General features: G+C 44.3%; 1 protein-coding gene across 1 annotated transcript; it reads right to left on the minus strand.

The window, feature by feature from the left end:
* Window positions 1-1,528: 1,528 nt before the first annotated feature.
* Window positions 1,529-17,948, minus strand: LOC139456949 (uncharacterized). The gene is made up of 6 exons (XM_071238415.1): window positions 17,915-17,948; window positions 17,692-17,819; window positions 16,723-16,798; window positions 16,211-16,501; window positions 14,424-14,727; window positions 1,529-1,781 (listed from the first exon to the last, which is right to left on the minus strand). The coding sequence occupies exons 3-6, from the start codon at window positions 16,796-16,798 to the stop codon at window positions 1,529-1,531; spliced, it is 924 nt and encodes a 307-aa protein (XP_071094516.1). The 5' UTR covers window positions 17,692-17,819; window positions 17,915-17,948.
* Between the last annotated feature and the right edge of the window lie 1,609 nt (window positions 17,949-19,557).

Here is a 19,557-nt window from a genome sequence, read left to right on the forward strand (position 1 = left end):
TGACACAAGCAACACCTATAGTTTCTGGAACACTGTATTGTCACCCGAATTACAAACTCTTAGAGTTTACCTACCCCCCAAACGTGTGCTGGAATCTGCTTTGTCTGTACTGCCGAGTGGTCCTCTAACCTCGGGCACATGAGATGCTTCATAAAGAGAATTTCTATACACTGCCGCTTCTTCTTGTTCTTGAGGTACCCTCCCAGCAGTACCAGAACATACGTCTCCTGATCTCAGCGCCTGCAGAAGAATGTTTTACAAAAGGATTCAGCTAAAAAGAATGACATTTATTCTTATGCTGAGACTGCCTCTATGGACAAGTTGACACAACGTTTGCCTGGAGAGCGAAAGAGAGGTGGCTCGATTCATGACCGATTCATACCAGGTGACGTTAAAACATAGTACGTGTTGTTGCCCTGCCTGCCGGTAGGCGTGTTTATACCAGTACCGTACGTGACGATTGTAAGCATCAGCAACAAATCGGATGACAAACATGACGAAAGCATACAAACTTTCCTAATTTACCACATTAAATTGAGTTCATATGACATACATATTCATTAAAACTTGTCTTTAACTTTACAGTGACCGTTTTAGGATTACCATACTGTTAATCAAATCAATATAACTGAATCTAATATTTCTATGTGTCACTCGAAGCCATTATCGCTTAAACCTACCTCAATGGCATAATACAATAATAATACAAAACATATGACGAAACATCACATTCAGGACCAACTCGTGTTATTCCGGAACAAGCCGAGGTTGTCTTACAGGTTACGGAAAGGGGCGAGTGGTGACGAATGGAAACAACATAATAGTAATCAATGTCAAGTAATGAACATAAAATCAAAATCATTAAAAGGCCTCACTCGCAGCTGACTATAAACCAAACTAGGTGAGTGGGTGCATGAGTAGGGCTATAGAATCCAGGTGGCAGATGCCAGGAATAAGTTATACATTTTGACTGTATGGGTGAAATAAAGCGACAAAACCCTTTCCATATCCAATAGAAATCTCTGCATAAAGCAGAGTGGATTTACAATTCCGACTTAATCATGAGCACGTGTTTATGAATCACAATCAAAAAGTAATGATACCAGGTGTTCGCGAAAAGTATGCTAGAAGATTATACACAAATGTTACCCCCTCTCTTATACTGCAGAGGAATCTTTTCTTGATAAAGACGTATTGAATTTTTAAAGCAAAACAAACAGGTAAAGAACATATAATATCTATCTTCAACAGTGCATTTTGAATTGTTGCTTTTGAGCAAAGAAAATTATTGTATATTCCTAGCTTTCTTGCTCTGTATATGGCAATGCAGTGGTATAGTTATGATGTGCTGGGTACTTGGATTTATTCGCAGAGGCATAGAGTTCATCTACATCAGGTACGATCTGTTGTACAACATTGACAGGAGCGGGTGACCTCGCCAAGGTGAACACAACCAAGGTGACTGTCGTTCATTTCCCGATGAACGTCAGTATGTCACGTGATTAACTTTTCCTTACGTCTTGAACAGTTACATCCGCGCCGGAATAAACCTGTTAGCTGGCACTTCCACAGTTATATAGGGAGGATCAATGAGAATGTTTAATTGACGTAGTTTTACCTGTTTTTTCCACTTGTAACTGCAGGCGAAAGTGATAATCATATTCATAATAACAATCGAAGTAACTCCTCCTGCAACTATGAATAACGTTGACGTATCTGATGGCGTTGGAGGGCTCCATGCAGTAAGCGATCCTGTTGAAAGAGTGGTTGGTATGTTGGTGACCGTAACAGAATAAATTGTAACATTTTCAATACACACGTTAGTAGTACATAGCAGCGCTCTGGTATACGGAAGTGGTTCTGCGAGGAGGAAGGAGGGAGGGAGAGAGGGAGGGAGGGAAGTAGGAGGAGGAGAGGATGAGGAGGGAGGATGAGGAGGGAGGAGGGAGGAGGAGAGGGAGGAGGAGGAGAGGGAGGAGGAGGAGGAGAGGGAGGCGGAGGAGAGGGAGGAGGAGGGAGGAGAGGGAGGAGGAGGGAGGGAGGAGGGGGAGAGGGAGGAGAGGGAGGAGAGGGAGGAGAGGGAGGGAGGGAGGGAGGAGGAGGAGGAGTTTTTTTGTGGTGGGTAGGCAAGGCAATGATGAAAGCGTTTTATCGGGAGAGTGGGTTGGCCCTGAAAAGTGCCGTTTGATCTTGAAGTTACCTCCTCACCCACATAGGCGCTGTGCTACAAAGGCACGGATGGGCCGACATCTGTCTCCTGACAGGACACTTACTGGTGTGGCATTATCGCCTCATGTAAGTGTCCTTCAGGACGGTGTTGCAATAGATGCACTGAAATGTGTCATCACGTGCCTTCGTGTCAAGAGCGTAGACAGGAAGACAGCCCTGGCACCTGACACATTTCCATGGAAGAGGCAATGGCAATGCTTCTGTCTTTGTGAGTTCCAAGTCCCAATTCTCTGTGCTGGTTGCCATGATGATTGATCTCATAGAATGCAGTGTGAGTGGCTTCACTCTTGTTTATAGGTGAGGGAGCAGATCGAAATGGTATCTGGTTTGATTGGTCCGCAACTCAGTGCACCGATTGGTCCGTTCCGGTGCCTGGTCTGAGCCCTGGTTTTCCAAACCGACCTGACCCTTGTGTATCTTTTCCATAGGAAATGTTTTTTTCCCTGGGCGAGAATGTACAACTTGGCTCAGGTGCTGTCTTCTGATTGGTCGGTGCTGTCTTCTGGTCGACAACCCAATCGTCTGATTGGTCATATTTTGATCCTGTTTTTGGAAACCTTGTCTACAAATCAAGGAGAGCAGACGTTCATCAGGCACTCATAGACATCATGACTGGCAAGCAGAGTGAACCGTATCACTTGGAGAAGATGGCGGTGTCTCGAGCGAGACGGTTAAGAAGCGCTAACCATACTGATCATTTGACATTCAACAAAGACTACTTGGAAGACATGCCACCACACCAGCTGTCCACAGAACTGCAACGTTTATTTGACACCGTGATCGAGGACTTCTAACAACAGGTGTCAGGCCAGAAGGGTGATCGTATTGGACCTAGTATCCGTCACCCCGCTTTGGACTCCCCCATACGAATTCCATTTCGACGCTTGGAAGATCCCCATGGTGTATGCCGTGGAAAAGGTCCAAGAGTCAAATCAAGATCTTGCCATCGATGACACCATGGATGTGACCTTGTTACATTTAGCAGAGCCCGACGGGCTCGGATCAGGCAGAGGCCTCTCAATGACATGGTTGGACTGGAAGCATTTTTAGAACGCAAAATATGTACGGATCAAGAACAAAGATCAATCCTGTTTGGCAAGGGCCATTGTGGTGGCACAACATTATGCCCAGAAGACCGATCCCCCGACCCCAGAATGGTCCTACAAGAGAGTGAGACTGGTGAGAATGGATCGAACCAACATTCCAGCCAAACAGGCACAGGCATTGATTCGGCACCTTGGCATTCCTGAAGGTCGCTGTCAGGGCCTGGACAACCTAGAACGCGTGGGAGGTGCCTTGACCCAAAGGAACTTTCAACTGAAAGTCGACAGTCAAGATATGTTCAACAGGTTGTTGTACAAGAGTGATGAGGCTCCACCCGACGCCACCATGTTGCATTTATACCATCATCGTGACCACTTTGATGTGACCACTTCCATGCCAGCCTTTTATGGGTCTAACCATTACTGTGAGCACTGCGACCATGGTTATGATCATCCCGAAAACCACCCCTGCACCAAGCAATATCGCTGCCAGGCATGCCTCCACTCCACACCTTGCGGACCCAAGGAAGATCATGGGATGCCTTGCTTGTCATGTCAAGGATGGTTCCGAAATCAGCGCTGTTACACCCGTCATCTCCAGTCACCCCCAGAGGATGGACCCAGTGCCTGTGAACCGATTCTGATGCTGATGCAGATGAGGAGGATGGATGGAGCAACCAAGTCCAGCGAAACAACGTCAAATTCCTCTTCTATGATTTTGAATGTATGAAAGACATAGGGGTGCACATGACGAATTTTTGCATGGTGCATTTAGGATGTGGACAGTGCATCAATCAAGCGACAAACGAGTTGTGCGAAGACTGTCCATGGAGACAAGAAGGTCACAGTCCCAGCCGCGTGTTTCAAGGTCCCACCATGCTAGACGATGTGCGTGCATGGTTGATGACCCTGGCGGAAAAACCCAAGAAGAGGGTCCAGGAGGAGGGCGCACGCAAGGGGGCAGCAGCAGCACACCCTCCCCTGGAGACGAACACACCACGTCTAGGCAAAAGAAAGCATGACAGAAGCCCCTCAAGAAAGCTCCTTTCAAAGCGTCAATGACGACATCAGTCCGAGGAGGAGGAGGATTCCATGGAGGTGGACACGCCACTTGATCATGAAGGCCATGCACCCGCATCTGGTGAAACTCCCAGACGTGATGCAGATTGTGCTGCACGTTCCATCGGGTCTAGGCTTTATTAACTCATAGGCATACTTTTTGGGACCTCCTGACACAAACGTCTTGATGGTGTTTTCGCCCAGCTCGTCTGTTAACTTCCCCAACATATTCCCCATGGTTGGATTCCATGCCTCGGTTGATGAATGTAAATGACGCTCTCCATGTCGAAGTACAAGACCCTGCAATCCAGCCGCTTGAGGGTGTAGTTTAGCTTGAGACGCGCTTGTGTGGTGACCCAAACAGCCAGGACGACATTGGAATTAGCATGGGGCGTGTGGAATTCTTTCTTGGGGTAAAGTTCCCCAGCACCATATGTTCGTTGATGATCATGACATCGTTCATGATATTTCTTTCATCTCTAAACAGAGTAAAGTACTTGGCAGGATTGCTGACCATAGTCTAAGTGCTGACCGTACTTGCCCCGGAGCGAATTAAGACAGGCTTGCTAAGAGCACAGAGTCCTGGGTTCTTCTTCATGTTGTCATTGTTCAGGCGGATGCCTTCGTGCTGATAAATGTCTTCGATGTAAGCATCTGGGTCGGTACAACCCTTGGGGTATCTGCTGGCTTCGGTCTTCAGCTTGAAAAAATGGTCGACATAGCGGGCAAAGAGTCCCCCTTCCTGGGTCTTGGGGTCATACTTCTCAAAGGTGTCAAAATGCCAAGCTTCGTAGATCTGAAGCACTTTGTAGTCATACTACTCCACGGCTTGTTTGACTTCTAGGGTGGTGTACGTGCCCACCAAGGCCCTCTCCTCATCCGTGTGCTCGCAGGACGTTTGTGACTGGGTTTCGGCACACGTGCGGCACAAAGGAAAGAGCAGTTTTCCTCCCGATCTGTATGGCAGTAGAGGATGGTAGAGCTGTGTCAGGGGTAGGACTTTTCAGATCAAACAAGCTCTCCACAGGAGGATGGTCGTGGTCACACAGTGTGAATTAGTGTCTACCGTCATAACAACATATTGAAGTACACAAGCTGCAACAGTAGTCAAGTGATATGTCATGTCTGTTTCAGGGAGACCATAGACTGTACCTGTTTTACTGAGGGGTCCCAAACATTGTTGGGGCCTGTTTGGGACAGTATGATGAAGGACCACATCTTATGGTGACCCCATCTTCTCTTGAAAAGCTTGAAGATGGAAGATGAAAGGTTTTCACATTGTTGAAGGGACATGTGAAACACCCCCTCCTCGGTTGTCTTTCATATTTCCTATGTATCTGGGTTGATGTTGATGTTGTTGTTGTTCATCGTAAAACAGTGATTGATTGAACTGACTCTTTGTGTCTTGATTATATCAACCCTAATAGGGTGCCGAACCGAGGGTAGAGGCTGAGTTGAGATGTCGTCAACGCTGTCTGTCTGTCATGTCTGTGCACATGCTCATTGTAAAAGTAAAGAGAAAATAGATAAAAGAGAAATGCCATGCTTGACAGATCATCCTGACTATGATTCATTTCAACAACGTCTGAGGTCTTTTCAAACGTGGCCTAAACAGATGACCCAGACCCTTATGAAAAATGGTCATGGCTGGTTATTATCATGATCGTGTTATCTGTTATTGCTGAGGTGTGACACTCTGCCAATGGAAGCCACAGACAAACCTTGGAAAGAACATTTGAAGTACGTCAAAGTCCCCTGTTTTGTCCTGATGGAAAAGTCAACGAAAAATGGAAGAGAATGGCCGAGCGTTTTGTTCACCCCCTAGTGACATAATTTTCTGGACACAAAATCACAGGGACGCCCCTCATCCTGTGGCTTTTGTTTTGTGTGAGTGGGGGAGTAAACAAATTGAACAAAAAAAGGTGTTGTGTTGTCTTTAGGATGGAGATCGGCATGCACACCCAAGGGAAAAACAAGATCGACATGCAGACCCCAGAAAAAAACAAGATCGAAATCTGACCAATCAGAGGCTTGGGTTGTGGACCAATCAGAGACCGTCCAGGACCTTGGCGACCCTCTGATTAGTCGAACCGCCGTTGTGCTTTCTCTCCCATGGAAAAAAAAACATTTCCTATGATATGTCTATCGATCTCTCTCTATCCTTATCAATCTAAATATCATAAATAATAATATTTATAAACGTCTGTTTGAAGACATGCATGACACCACGTTTGCACGTTTGCAGACACGTAGTATATCACGTTTGCATGGAGACACGAGTAAAAAAACTCCACGCAGGCATACACGAGTGCCAACACCTCGGCATGGATGAGCGAGTGATAACACTATGTATGGCTAATAAAAAAAACAACGTCTGTTTGTAGTCACGAGTGACATCACGTTTGCATGGAGACACGAAATGCATCATGCATCACGTAGGCATACCTACATCAAATTTATGTCAGTCCATGTCGGTCCACCTTCAGAATTCAGACGTCCGTTCCACAACATGATCGTGGTGACGGTGGTCATGACTACCCCAAAAAACAGGATCGAAATCTGACCAATCAGGAGCAAGGGTTGTTGACCAATCAGAGGCTGCACTCGACCTGTTCTGGTCTCTGATTGGTCGAACCGGCGTTGTGCGTTCTCGCCCATGGAAAAACTATTTTCTATGAAAAAGAAAAACAAGGGTCGGTCCGTTTTGGAAAATCGAGGCTCAGGTCATGCGCTGGAACGGACTAATGCGTTGTTGACCAGTCAGGAAGCAGGGTTTCAGCGCCTCTTCTATTAAAAAAGCGACCAGTCGAGTGGGTCAGAGTCACTTGTGAAAATCATCACATCGAGAATCGCAGAGACGAATTGCTGTGCGAATACTTGTGAGGGAGACGTGGTGACTGATAGTGCAGATGCTTGTGGACGCAGGAGTAAGGGTACGGATGCTTGTGATGGCAAGTCGCCGCCCAGTAAGTCACCGTCGCCCCATTATCTACACTTTGAAAGAAGGCTAGCCTCGTTTGACGCAAATGAACCAGACCGCTGAAGAGATGGCCCATGCGGGCTTCGTGTACATGCAGAAAGTGAGTGAGTGAGTTTACGTCACATCGGCAATATTTCAGCCATATCGTGACGAACACGCAGAGAGCCGATGGTGTGTACTGTTTCCAATGTGGCTGAGAAGATGGGCGTCCCTAGACGATCCTTGGATGGAACACCACAAGTGGTCCCCTCTCTGTGACTACCTCAAGATGACCGGGCAGGTGAGACACAAGGAGAAGCTACAGCTACACTATCTCTGCGAGGAGAATGTAAATCAGAGCAACGCGAATGAGGAACCTTTTGCCTTCTTCCTAGGATGAGGTTTCCATTCCTGTTTCCGTTCCCGTTCCAGTTCCCGTGACGGTCCTTATTTTCGCACTCAACATTTGATAGTCACCTTTGTACAAGGCACTACATGTCATCATCAGATCATGCAGTTCTAACGGATCATCAATGTACACTTCACCGCTCACTTCCCTCAGTGTCTTGACATCCATTGATTTGACATGGATGTTGCTTCTTGGACAGCGGTACAAAAGTTTTCTTCTTCTTCTTCTTCCAACGGCCCTTTTCAGGGCCACCCCACTCGAAAGAACACTTTCATCATTGCTTTGCCTACCCACCACAAAAAAACTCCTCCTCCTTCTCCTCCTCCCTCCCTCCTCCTCCTCCCTCGCTCCCCCTTCTCCCTTCCTCCCTCCTCCCTTCCTCCTCCCTTCCTCCTCCTTCTTCTCCCAACCTCTTTTTTAAAAATAAAAGTGGAGATTTTTACGTGCGCTTCTTTTCATTTTTTCATATATTTTTTTAATTTTACGAGCGCTCCTCCTCCACGGATCCGGAAGTGGCGCCATCTTGGAGGCGCATGCCTCTCGGAACCGGAAGTGGCGCCATCTTGGATGCGCACGCCACTCGGAACCGGAAGTGACGCCAACATGGAGGTGCACGCCACTCAGAATTGGAAGTGACGCCATCTTGGAGGTGCACGCATTACCCAGCATGCAACTCTTTGCGCATGCGCAGAGCCACTTCCGGATACCAGAGCGTGCTATGTACTAGTCACGTTTTCAATTAATAATTTGTGACATCATAAAATGTTCAAAGACGAATGTTGTAACAAAGGTTTTACCACCTGTTATTTCAAGCTTAACGTGAATTTTTGTCTTTGACTGTGGTCTAACTGAATGAATTATTAGTTGACGATGGCACTTGGCAATGACGCAACTTTTTTTTCCCTGTCATTTCATCTTGATTATAGAGCAAATTCATGAAAAACGTTTGTCGCCAGCGGGATTCGAACCCGCGCGGAAGGTTAACGAGTGTAGTCTTCTGACACGGCGACATGGGGGTATTGTATCAAATTGACAACTAATTATTAACTTACATCAGGACCAATAGCTTATCCGTTTATGAACTGCGAAATATGTTTTATGCAATTTCTATAAAGTATGTTACTTTATGATACTTCCTAAATATCACAGGGGATACCCGTATTCCACCAATGGAGAAGTGTGGTACGGCGATCTAAACCAAGATCGTACCACTTGTACAATATTTATATGGAGTAATCTCTGTGCAGCCAGAAGGAAGAACAAGTGTAAATTCCGCACCCATTGTAAATTATTAGATCTGGGTTTGGAAGCTTTTTTTTGCCAAGACAATTTTTTTAGCTCAATTTTGATTGTTACAGAGTTAAAACGTTTGGTTTATAATTCACATAAAATAAAATGGAAAAATGCAATTTCACACCGCTTTGGACCATCGCGCCTGGGAGGTAATAAACGTAGAATGTTCTGTTGTTTTAAGCAGGACAAAACTGTTGAGGAGTATGTCTCCCGCCCTGGGCCTCGTGACCACAGAATTCATATGTTGTACTGCTCCTATCCAAAATGAGTGAGTGAGTTAAAATTTAACCTCGCATCGGCATTATCTCAGCCATGTAGCCATATTGCAAAATGAATTAGTGAGTGAGTGACTATGGTTTTACGCCGCTTTTAGCAATATTCCAGCAATATCACGTCGGGGAACACCAGAAATGGGCTTCACACATTGTACCCATATGGGGAATCGAGCCCAGGTCTTCTTCGTGACGGGTGATCGCTTTAACCATTAGGCTACCCCCACCGCCCATGCTCGTCGTAAGACGCGACTAACGGGATCGCGTGGTCAGGCTCGCTGACTTGGTTGATGCATTGTTGGGGCCTGTTTGGGACAGTATGATGAAGGACCACATCTTATGGTGACCCCATCTTCTCTTGAAAAGCTTGAAGATGAAAGGTTTTCACGTTGTTGAAGGGACATGTGAAACACTCTCTCCTCGGTTGTCTTTCATATTTGCTATGTATCTGGGTTGATGTTGATGTTGTTGTTGTTCATCGTAAAACAGTGATTGATTGAACTGACTCTTTGTGTCTTGATTATCTCAACTCCAATAGGGTGCCGAACCGAGGGTAGAGGCTGAGTTGAGATGTCGTCAACGCTGTCTGTCTGTCATGTCTGTGCACATGCTCGTTGTAAAAGTAAAGAGAAAATAGATAAAAGAGAAAGGCCATGCTTCACAGATCATCATGACTATGATTCATTTCAAGAACGTTTGAGGTCTTTTCAAACGTGGCCTAAACAGATGACCCAGACCCCTTATGACATGGTCATGGCTGGTTATTATCATGGTCGAGGTGATCGTGTTACCTGTTATTGCTGAGGTGTGACACTCTGCCAATGGGAAGCCACAGACAAACCCTGGAAAGAACATCTGAAGCACGCCAAAGTCCCCTGTTTTGTCATGATGGAAAAGTGAATGAAAAATGGAAGAGAAGAGCCGAGTGTTTTGTTCACCCCCTAGTGAAAACATTTTCTGGACACAAAATCACACGGACGCCCCTCATCCTGTGGCTTTTGTTTTGTGTGAGTGGGGGATTACGAAATTGAACAAAAAAAGGTGTTGTGTTGTCTTTAGGATGGAGATCGGCATGCACACCCAAGAGAAAAACAAGATGGACATGCAGACCCCAGAAAAAACAAGATCGAAATCTGACCAATCAGAGGCTTGGTTTGTGGACCAATCAGAGACTGTCCAGGACCTTGGCGACCCTCTGATTGGTCGAACCAAGGTTGTGCTTTCTCTCCCATGGAAAAAAACACATTTCCTATGATAAAGAAACACAAGGGTCGGGTCGGTTTGTAAAACCGAGGCTCAGGCCGGGAGCCGGAACGGACCAATCAGCACGCTGCGTTGTCTGTCCGAAGATAAGCAGTCAAGAAGACCCCCAAGGGCCCATGTTACAACTGCCAAGCCATGGGCCATTTCGCTGCAGATTGCCCAGAACCCAGTTAAAAGAAGACTCCCCAAGGGCCCATGTTACAACTGCCAAGCCATGGGCCATTTCGCTGCAGATTGCCCAGAACCCAGTCGAAAGAAGACTCCAGCAGCGCCGTCCATGTCGACACAAGTGACACAAGTGCTTCATCTCATAGAAGACATATTGATGGCCGTGCCCTAAAAGAATGCATCGCACAACTCCATGCGGACTTCACACCATGTCTAGGCAAAAGAAAACATGACCGACGACGTCATCAGTCCGAGGAGGAGGAGGACAAGGAAGAAGAAAGATCCTCTGAGCAAAGGGACTAACGCATGCCACATACTGCTCAGCTGTTTTTCCAGTTTCCACTCGTTTCCAGTTTCCCAGTTTTTTCAGTTTTCCAGTTTCCTACCATTACCTGTTTCCAGTTTGTTTTCCAATGGCCCTTTTCAGGGCCACCCATCTCTCCCCAAAAAACTCTTTCATCATTGCTTTGCCAACACAAACAACAATCCAAAAGAACCCCCACCCTCCCCGTCCTCTTGGCAGTACACGCCTACGAGTGACACCACGCCTCTATGTATGTATGTGTACACTAGTGCCTTCACGTTTGCATGGAGACACGAGTATAACACCACGTATGTCTATCGATCTCTCTCTATCCTTATCAATCTAAATATTTTAAATAATATTTGCACGTTTTGCATGGAGACACGCGTGACACAACGTTTGCATGGAGACACGTAGTATATCACGTTTGCATGGAGACACGAGTGACAGTACGCATGTAGGCACGAGTGTCAACACCTCGGCGTGGATGAGGGAGTGACAACGTCACTTATGTCTATCGTTCTATATCAATATAAACGTCTGTTTGTTGCCACGCGTGGCACCGCATTTGCATGGAGACACGAGTAAAAAACGCCACGCAGGCATACACAAGTGCCAACACACGAAATGCATCACGTAGGCATACCTACATCACATTTATGTCGGTCCATGTTGGTCCACCTTCAGAATTCAGACGTCCGTTCCACAACATGATCGTGGTGACGGTGGTCATGGCTACCCCAAAAAACAGGATCGAAATCTGACCAATCAGAAGCAAGGGTTGTTGACCAATCAGAGGCTGCACTCGACCTGTTCTGGTCTCTGATTGGTCGAACCGGCGTTGTGCGTTTTCGCCCATGGAAAAACTATTTTCTATGAAAAAGAAAAACAAGGGTCGGTCCGTTTTGGAAAACCGAGGCTCAGGCCGGGCGCTGGAACGGACCAATGCGTTGTTGACCAGCCAGGAAGCAGGGTTTCAGCGCCTCTTCTATTAAAAAAGTGACCAGTCGAGTGGGTCAGAGTCACTTGTGAAAATCATCACATCGAGAATGGCAGAGACGAATTGCTGTACGAATACTTGTGAGGGAGACGTGGTGACTGATAGTGTAGATGCTTGTGGACCCAGGAGTAAGGGTACGGATGGTTGTGATGGCAGGTCGCCACACAGTAAGTCACCGTCGAACCATTATCTACACTTTGAAAGAAGGCTAGCCTGGTTTGACGCAAATGAACTAGACCCCTGAAGAGATGGCCCCTGCAGGCTTCGTGTACAAGCAGAGTGCCGATGGTGTGTACTGTTTCCAATGCGGCTGAGAAGATGGGCATCCCACGACGATCCTTGGGTGGAACACCACAAGTGGTCCCCTTACTGTGACTACCTCAAGATGACCGGGCTGGTGAGACACAAGAAGAAGCTACAGCTACACTATCTCTGCGAGGAGAATGTGAATCAGAGCAACGCGAATGAGGAACCTTTTGCCGCCTTCCTAGGATGAAGTTTCCATTCCTGTTTCCGTTCCCGTTCCAGTTCCTGTGACGGTCCTTATTTTCGCACTCAACATTTGATAGTCACCTTTGTACAAGGCACTACATGTCATCATCAGATCATGCAGTTCTAACGGATCATCAATGAACACTTCACCGCTCACTTCCCTCAGTGTCTTGACATCCATAAGATTGGACATGATGTTGTTTCTTGGACAGCGGTACTAAAGTTTTCTTCTTCTTCTTCCCCCAAACGGCCCTTTTCAAGGCCACCCCACTCTGCCGAAAGAACACTTTCATCATTGCCCACAAAAAAACTCCTCCTCCTTCTCCTCCTCCCTCCCTCCTCCTCCTCCCTCCCTCCCTCCTTCTCCTCTCTCCCTCCTCCCTTCCTCCTCCCTCTCTCCCTCCTCCTCCCAACCTCCTCCTTTTCTTTTTTCAAATACAAGTAGAGGATTTTACGTGCGCTTATCTTAATTTTTTCTTCTTTTTTTAAAATCGTTACGAGCGCTTCTCACGTCCTCCTCCTCTTCCCCGGAACCGGAAGTGCCGCCGTCGTGGAGGTGCACGCCTCTCGGAACCGGAAGTGACGCCATCTTGGATGCGCAAACATTACCCTGCATGCAACTCTTCGCGCATGCGCAGAAGCACTTCCGGATACCAGCGCGCTGCTATGTCCTTTTCACGTTTTCAATTAATAATTTGTGACATTATAAAATGCTCAAAGAAGAATGTTGTAACAAAGGTTTTACCACCTGTTATTTCAAGGTTAACGTGAACTTTTGTCTTTGTCTGTGGTCTAACTGAATGAATCATTAGTTAAACACCACTCGGCAATGTCGCAACTTCTTTTTTTTTTCCCTGTCATTTAATCTTGATTATGGAGCAATTTCATGAAAAATGTTTGTCGCCACCGGGATTCAAACCCGCGCGGAAAGTTAACGAGTGTAGTCTTCTGACACGGCGAAATGGGGCTATTGTATGAAATTAACAACTAAATATTAACTTACATCAGGACCAATAGCTTATACTTTATGAACTGCGAAATATGTTTTATGCAAGTTCTGTACATTATGTTACTTTATGATACTTCCTAAATATCACACGGGATACCCGTTGTCCGCCAATGGAGAAGTGTGGTACAGCGATCTGAACCAAGATCGTACCGTTTGGAAAATATTTATATGGAGTAATCTCTGGGCAGCCAGAAGAAAGAACAAGTTTATATTAAATAAATTAATAGATCTGGGTTTGAAACCTTTTATTCGCCCACACAATTGTTTTAGCTCAAGTTTCATTGTTACAGAGGTAAAACGTTTGGTTTAAAATTCACATAAAATCAAATGGCTTTGGTCCATCGCGCCTGGGAGGTAATAAACTTAGACTATGCTGTTGTTTTAAGCAGGGCAAAACTGTTGAGGAGTATGTGTACCGCCCTGGGCCTCGTGACCACAGAAGTGCTTAAATCAATTCATTTGTGGTGCTGCTCCTATCCAAATTGAATTCGTGAGTGAGCGGTTTTATGCCGCTTTTAGCTATATTCCAGCAATATTGCGTCGGGGAACACCAGAAATGGGCTTCACACATTGTACCCATGTGGGGAATCGAGGCCAGGTCTGCTTCGTGACGGGTGATCGCTTTAACCACTAGGCTACCCCACCGTCCATGCTTGTTGTAAGACGACTAACGGGATCGGGTGGTCAGGCTCGCTGACCTGGTTGATGCATGTCATCTGACGCCTGCCATCGTGCCCCAATTGCATAGATTTATGTCCAGTCACTGGATTGCCTGGTCCACATTCGATTAGTTACAGACCGCCGTCATATAGCTCATCAACACCGGGTGTGGCGTTAAACAGCACGAAAATGTTCCAAATACCAGCCCTAATTATGTTTGGGACATTTAACTTACAGGTGAATCACGACAGGAATAATACTTACGATTCTGTAGTAGCTCGTTTACACCTTCAGGAGTAATATTCCACTGGTGATTACCACAGGCAAACACAAGCTTAACGTCCCCAAAGTGTGTCTGTGTCACATTAATGGGTACAATTTTGGGCAGGTATTTGATGGTAGCATTCCTCCCAGTGCCAGATGTATAGGTGACACTCCCGACCTGTAGTGTTAAGTTATAAGTATCAGAGCAGTGGTAGTCTCGAATGTCGACTGTGAGGGATATTCTGTCACCCAGATTCACTGAATCAGCATCCACATCACTGGTTATGTTGACCGAGGGAATCTCTTAAACATGAAAAATGGCATAACTGTGTATATATCTTAATTAAAAATATATCTTAACATAAAAAATATCATAACTGTGTATATATCTTAATTAAATATATCTCTTAAACATAAAAATGACATAAATGTGTATATATCTTAATTAAAGATATCTCTTAAACATAATAAATGTCATAACTGTGTATATATCTCTTAAACATAATAAATGTCATAGCTGTGTATATATCTTAATTAAAAATATCTCTTAAACATAATAAATGTCATAACTGTGTATATATCTTAATTAAAAATATATCTTAAACATAATAAATGTCATAACTGTGTATGTCGTAAACATAACACCAACTTACATTTGTTATCGACAGTTTTATAAATATAACATCATCAAGCGTTGCATTCTAATTACAATTAGTACAGGTATGAAAACCATTCACATGAACTACAAGCGAATACCCTATGATAGTTACAGTTTGCATTGTTTACTTTGACAAAGTATAAGTCCATAAGATTGACTGGCCACATAAACATTTTAAATACAGTAAACTACTGTTATAACGAACTCGAGGGGACCACTAATTTTAGTTCGTAATAACCGTAGTTCGTTATAAGCATACATACAGCATATTTACAACAAATGGTCGGGACTAAAAATAAGTTCGCTATATCCGTCAGTTCGTTATAAGCGTGTTCGTTATAAACGTAGTTTACTGTAAATGAAATGAAAGATGAATGAAGATTAATCACTCCCGTGACTCTTGGATGCTTTCATAGATGGCATTTGGTTTGTGTTATCTACCCCACGTAGTTCGTTTCTCATGATATCCACCACTGGTTTGTTTGGTCAATAACTTGATTATGTACAAGTAGCCGAGATATAGCTGGAATATTGCTAACTGTGACGCAAAACAACAGAAAATGAAACTTGTAAATTTGTTTTTTTATCTGCTTAAATTCATTATTACATTGTAAGTATTAATGATATTACTCAAAGATAACGCCTTACATTTCACTCATACACCGGTGGGGCAGGATACGCTCACATTTTGAGTGAGTGAGTGAGTTGGGTTTAACGCCGCTTTTAACAGTATCCCAGTTACATCACGGCGTGTCAGCTTAATGTGGGAGGAAAGCCCAAAGTGATGCAGGTCTCAGACATTTACCACTTTGGTGAAACTCACGAGCACGGGTATGGTGCTGACAAACCTAGAAACATTATCGGGGAGAACCGGGATTCGAACCCACAATAATAGGTTTCTGGCGTGCCTAAGGGACGCAACTCTGCACAGCGAATCCCGGCGCCTTAGACGATTGGGCCACCCGTGCCCCCAATGACATTATGTGGTATCATCACTAACTGATAGCAATTCATAATCACATGGTCATGATATAGTCGGAATCTTACAGTGGATAGTGACAGAGCTTTCTGATAATTGCTTCTATTCACCCATTATTTCTCTTTATTCTCCATAACACTTCTACCTACTTGCGACGACAAGATGACAAAACGGGTTTTCATAACAGTATCTGTCAACACATGACCAGTTGCCTGCATGTTGTGGCTGTACACTGATTATCGTGAGTTCAGTCTGTGTTTGATTGACGATGCTTGCATTATATCCTGATACATTGGTGCAGCCTGACTCCGCCTGACACTGTGGTGCAAGTCCGCATGGGCAGCTGTAACTTGTAGTAAAGAAGTCGACAGGCGTGGAACAGGTAAGTCGGGCAGAAGTACCCAAGAAGGCTATGTCAGGACAGTGTATTACAGCTGTATCTGAAAAAATAAAGAGGACCCCACATTACCATTAAATCACATCTCCTATATACACAGCATTGCAACAATCGCTGCGCATGATACAAGGAAGGAACAGTGTTTCTAATATAGGTTGTTTCACAAAATGCTGCGATTTGTAAATTACCCGGTTTGGTAACATTGATATGTAGAAGATGATGGGACGAACATTATATTTAGCATAAGTTATTTCAGACACTTACCGCTCTGTACCAGGTTAATACTGAAGATGGTGTGTATCGACAGGAGAAGGGCATTCGAGATGACTGATTGCGTCATCTGTAAACATAAGACAACACTAGACAACTATGTCAACATTCTTTTGAGTGTTGAATGGCTAAGATCTGTAATTTTAAAATCGTTGAAATAGATCACTTGAAAAATAATAGCGATCAGGTGATTACCTATTAAATTTACTGCATACGAGAACACCGAGTTTGTTTGTTTGTTGGTTGGTTGTTTGACGACGCACTCAGCAATATACCAACTATATGACACCCGTATTTAAGTTTGTTTGTTTGTTGGTTGGTTGTTTAACGACGCACTCAGCAATATACCAGCTATATGACACCTGTATTTATGTCTGTTTGTTTGTTTGTTGGCTGGTTGGTTGTTTAACGACGCACTCAACAATATACCAGCTATATGACACCTGTATTTAAGTTTGTTTGTTTGTTTGTTGGTTGGTTGTTTAACGACGCACTCAACAATATACCAACTATATGACACCTGTATTTATGTCTGTTTGTTTGTTGGCTGGTTGGTTGTTTAACGACGCACTCAGCAATATACCAACTATATGACACCTCTATTTAAGTTTGTTTGTTTGTTGGTTGGTTGGTTGTTTAACGACGCACTCAGCAATATACCAGATATATGACACCTGTATGTTTGTTTGTTTGTTTGTTTGTTGGTTGGTTGGTTGGTTGGTTGTTTAACGATGCACTCAGCAATATTCCAGGTATATGCCACCTGTATTTAAGTTATTTTGTTTGTTTGTTTGTTGGTTGTTTAACGACGAACTTAGCAATATTCCAGCTATATGACACCTGTATTTAAGTTTGTTTGTTGGTTGGTTGGTTGGTTTGAGAGGCAGAACACATAAAGCAGCTGGGGAAGAAGGGTAAAACATCGCTTTTAAGATTGACTGTATATGAAAGAATTTCACTGACCCTTGTATGACAACTGTCAAAATGTGTTACATCGAAGAGGTTGTGACCAAGTTTCAGTTACACAACAAGAAGCAGCTCGATCTCACAGGCAGGGAGGTCGACATCATTTCTGTGCTCAACATTGACTCCTAACACAAAACAAAACATGCATCAACTCCTCCCTAGGAGGAAAACAATATTGATCAATATGTTTCGGAATATTTATATAAACAACATATCTCACCGGGACAGCCGTCTTGTCAACTTGTCGATATGGCTTTCCACCTGGTTGTGTGACTGTCAACTACTTATGGCGTACAATCATCATAGTTTAACATATTGTGCTGTAAATATTATTCCAAACCCTGGCGTGCTGTATTGGTATTGAAATTTAATTTATGAATATGCATTGTCCTCTAAACCCAGAGGAAGGAACCAGGTAAATGATAAACCAGTGCATGGGCGTATCAGCCTGTCCACGTCAAACTATTCATCGACACAATGACTCCGAAACCTATCAACAATGAGAGTTAATGATAATACTGTAATAGTTAAATGATTGTGTATTCATTCGATCGTTTTATCTAACAGACTTTCCTTGATTTGACCTGACCAAACCCACAATAAAGATAGTCATCGAGTAAATTGCTGTACGACTTCAAATAACGCTGTCCACAATAGGTTAAAATTGAATCCCCTTTTTGTATACGTCAGCCTTACCATAACTTGATTCAAGGAATCTCGCAAATATAACAAACTGAGTAAACGTAGAGCCATGCGTTTTTGCCGACAACTGATCCATTTGTTTTGAAGATCCTGGTTGGAAAAGGTCTTCAGCAACCCACGCTTGCCGTAAAAGGCAACCATGCTTGTCGTAAGAGGCGACTAACGAGATCAGGTGGTCAGGTTTGCTGACTTGGTTGATGCATGTCATCGTATCCTACTTGCATGGATCGGTGCTCATAATGTCAATCACAGGATTGTCTGGTCCAGATTCGATTATGTACAGACTGCCGCCATATACAGTCAAGTCTCGTTAATCCGACACTCGTTAATCCGACAATCGGCTTCATCATCACTAATGATGGGAACCGATTAAATCAGTGCTATTTAGACCCGTTAATCCGACAGTCTCGCACTCCGACTCCCACACACCTCATTTGCAACGAAATACCGAAATCACTCATTAATCAGTCTCGTTAATCCGACACAGTGATCAGCGTACTCCGTGGTCATCTGCCCGCGAGTACACAGCCCGTGTTATGATGCGAGGCGAGTCGGCTGGTAGCTGCATATTACAAAGCTGCAGCAATAAACTTGCTTAACAATAAACAATTAATGCTTTAAATAAAGAAAACAGGATAATTCACATGCATAGATTACCTCAATCTTATTAAAACAACCTTTCGCAAACTATGACCTATGTATATACACAAAGAAAAAGGTTAAGCACACCCTAATATATTTCATTATTGTTTGGTCCCACTATTTGTAACAGTCATGAAAGATATAATTACGGGAAGAGTTATGTTTTCTCGAGATGATGTAATCAGTCATGCGTGACGAAAGCTCTCGTGCCATGCATGGTATGCCCGTGCATCACGCTACCCTCGGGTATCTCTAAAAGCAGTATATACAAACGTTATAATTGCTTTCTTAAGGTCGGTTTTAATCAATTATTCCATGACATTGTGTGACCATGGCCGAAGGCGATTATCAAACGCCAAAAGATGGCAAATAATCGGCATGCATAACGCAGGAATGTCTTGTAGTGCCTTTGGATGGAATTTGGGGTATCATCACACTCTCGTAAGCCGTTAAGTCGAGAAACATGTTCAGACGGTGATGTACAGGACCGTCCCAGATCCGGAAGACCTCCTGTGATGA

This window comes from Haliotis cracherodii, unplaced genomic scaffold (assembly GCF_022045235.1).
Source record: "Haliotis cracherodii isolate W230 unplaced genomic scaffold, xgHalCrac1.p SCAF_12, whole genome shotgun sequence".
Taxonomy (NCBI): Eukaryota; Metazoa; Mollusca; class Gastropoda; order Lepetellida; family Haliotidae; genus Haliotis; species Haliotis cracherodii.